The 2822-nt window shown below is 42.3% G+C and overlaps 1 protein-coding gene across 1 annotated transcript in view; it reads right to left on the minus strand.

Moving 5' to 3' along the window:
• LOC102757579 (cytochrome P450 2C19) overlaps positions 1 to 2474 on the minus strand; it is a 17840-nt gene extending 15366 nt beyond the window's left edge. Inside the window, exons 1-3 of the mRNA XM_006756645.2 lie at positions 2196 to 2474; positions 565 to 727; positions 261 to 410 (exon numbers count right to left, since the gene is read on the minus strand). Coding sequence (XP_006756708.1) covers positions 261 to 410; positions 565 to 727; positions 2196 to 2363 — 481 coding nt within the window. The 5' untranslated portion in view covers positions 2364 to 2474. The remainder of the gene's footprint in view (positions 1 to 260; positions 411 to 564; positions 728 to 2195) is intronic.
• Positions 2475 to 2822: the final 348 nt, after the last annotated feature.

A 2822-nucleotide genomic window follows, 5' to 3' on the forward strand; every position in this document is an offset into this window, starting at 1 on the left:
ATATGAGACTCAAAAATATCCTTTGTGATTTCGGATGTGAAAATAGTTAAAGTTTAGAGAAAATAGGAACGAATGACCCTTTGTATCCACACTATGCACAATCAAGGGTATGCACGCACAAGGAGCACAGACACACAAAACCTCCCTGCGCTCTGCTTCAGACCCTCACTCCTCCGCGGGAGGCTGACACCACACCCATATGAAGGAGCTGACCGCCCTGAAAGGTTAAGGTCAGGGTTACAGTGCATAGAATCACCCACCATTGGTTTTCCTCAACTCCTCCACCAGGCAGCGGGCTTCCTCTTGAACACGGTCCTCTATGTTCGTCTTCCCCATGCCCAGATTCCGCAGGGTCATGAGGGAGAAGCGCCGGATCTCCTTCCATCTCTTTCCATTGCTGAAAAGGATTCCTACCAAGGAGGGAAACAGAAACTGGCAGTGAGGTCCCAGACAAGGAGGAGGAAGCTGACCCTTGGCGTCCACACCGAGGGGCCAAGCTTTCTGAAGAGATCTTAAAATTCCTATTTTCCATCCTCCCCATCCCTATTCCACACGCACACCTACCAAACCCTTGGTTAACTTTCTCAAACACTGGGAAACTGCCTCTTCCAGCAAACTCCTTGCCCCGGTCGATCAGGGCTTCCTTCACGGCCTCATATCCATGCAGCACCACCATGGGCTTCCTGGCAAAGTACACAGTGAACACCGGGCCGTAGACTTTTGAGAGCTGGGAAATGGAAAGGAGATTCAAATGTTAGCCAAAAATGTCACTATTTGACGATATATTGTGCCCGATTCAGAATATTATCATCTTGGTTTATTTTTTTTCTGACATGGCCTAGAATATTTTTGAAGTTAATATATAACTATGAGGGTGATTGTTAACAGCTGCCATTTACATGCCCCGAAATGGCCTGGGTAAATTGTACATGTATTACAATTAATCCTCAAAGCAGCATTGTCAGCGGATGTCAGAGAATTTCAGTGCGTTTTCTGCATCCCCTAGCTGCTATATACAAATTGAAATTTGAGCCTCTATTTATGCAACCTCGGATCCTGCACTTTATCTTAGCCAAAAGGTCAAGAAGTGATCAACCTCAGATCCTTTAGCAATATGTCAATCTCCAATGATCCCACCTGCTCCTTCAGGATCACCCGAGGAGCTCTTGCCATCAGAATTCTGATTCAGTAGCCTTGTAATGACTACTGGAATCCTATCCTTAAAGAAACTCACCCTGGATGATCCTAATGCCCAGCCCAGTTCATGATCCTCTGTATTATTAACACAGAAGGAGGGAGCACCACGGGGGCAGCACCAGGACATGCGGCAGCTCATGGACAAGCAGTTTCTTCCACCTTCAGCAGTCTGAGCCACAGGCAGCCACAGAGCTGCTGACTTTGCCCAAAGGATCCTGTTATCAGCAAGCTGGCCCTGATAACTTCTCTCTTTCACTCACTATTCCTAATCCCAGTTTTTTCCTTGACATCAGGCATAATTTGCTTCCTTTGAGAAATACAGTTTTCCTACTTATTCTGAACAAAACACGGTGCTTATATAATAGACGAGAGGCCGAATGCACAAAATTCATGCAAGGGGCCCGGCCCTCGCAGCCCCGGATTCGTCTGGAAGGTCGTCCGGAAGGACATCCAGAAAGTTGTTTGGCTGTCCAGTCTAATTAGCATATTATGCTTTTATTATTATAGATGGCTTCCTTTTTAAATTACATTTATTGGGTGACATTGGTTAATAAAATTATATAGGTTTAGGTGTACAATTCTATATGTAATCAGAATATTGCATTGTGTGCCCACCACCCAAAGTCAAATCTTCTTCCAGTGACTTCTTGAAATTTCTAATCAAAAACATCTTCCTTACCATTTATCTTCAGCTAAAAATCACTGTAAATAATGGTGAAACTAAAGAAGGCAACAGCTCTCCCATCTTTTGCTACTTTATCTTTTGATTATAGCCTACAGAGACCTAATGTACCTCATAAAATGCTTAGTATTTTATTTCACTGTTCTTGTGGTTGAAAAAAAACAAAAATAATACTCTACGGGGAGTATTTGCTTCACAATGACATGCTTTAATGATTTTATTTTAACACATATTTTAATAACTCTATTTTATTTAGAAGTAGATGTTAATTTCCTTACCCATGGCAAGCTGCTGGAAGAACAAAAAACATACTTACATTGCTTAAGGACTTGCTGATGTTCTTCACATCTAGCTGGAGTAAGTTTCCAATAATTGGGAGAGGAGTAGGGCCAGGTGGAAGTTTCCTTCTTCCAGAGCTCTGTATCCACAGCGACAGGAGAAGCAAACAGGAGAGACAGAGCACCAGGAGCACAACCGGGCCCATTGTAGCGCTCTCTTCCTACTGAGTCTACTGGGAGCTTAACTCCAAATGCTCATAACACTCTCCGCTACTCAGTATGTGCCTCTTTGACTCGGAGGGATATAATCAGCTAGATCTAGTTATTTTCATCTTTCTTTCTTCAAGGGACTTTTGGTCTGTTGGTCAGTTACTAATCCTGCCTCTTAGCTTCTGGTTTAATAAGTTTGGGGTAAAGCCAAGTTACTATTATTTATTTTGAAACACCCACGTGGTTACGAACCAGTGAAGTAAATGTTTTGATTAAAAAAAATTGCTGATACTGTACATAGAGAACCCTAAAGACTCCATCAAAAAAAATTATTAGACTTAATAAACGAATTCAGCAATGTAGCAGGATACAAAATTAATGCCAAGAAATCTATGGCATTTCTTTACACCAATAGTGAACTTACAGAAAGTGAGAGTAAAGAAGCAATCCCATTT

This window comes from Myotis davidii, unplaced genomic scaffold, assembly GCF_000327345.1.
Source record: "Myotis davidii unplaced genomic scaffold, ASM32734v1 scaffold332, whole genome shotgun sequence".
Lineage (NCBI taxonomy): Eukaryota > Metazoa > Chordata > Mammalia > Chiroptera > Vespertilionidae > Myotis > Myotis davidii.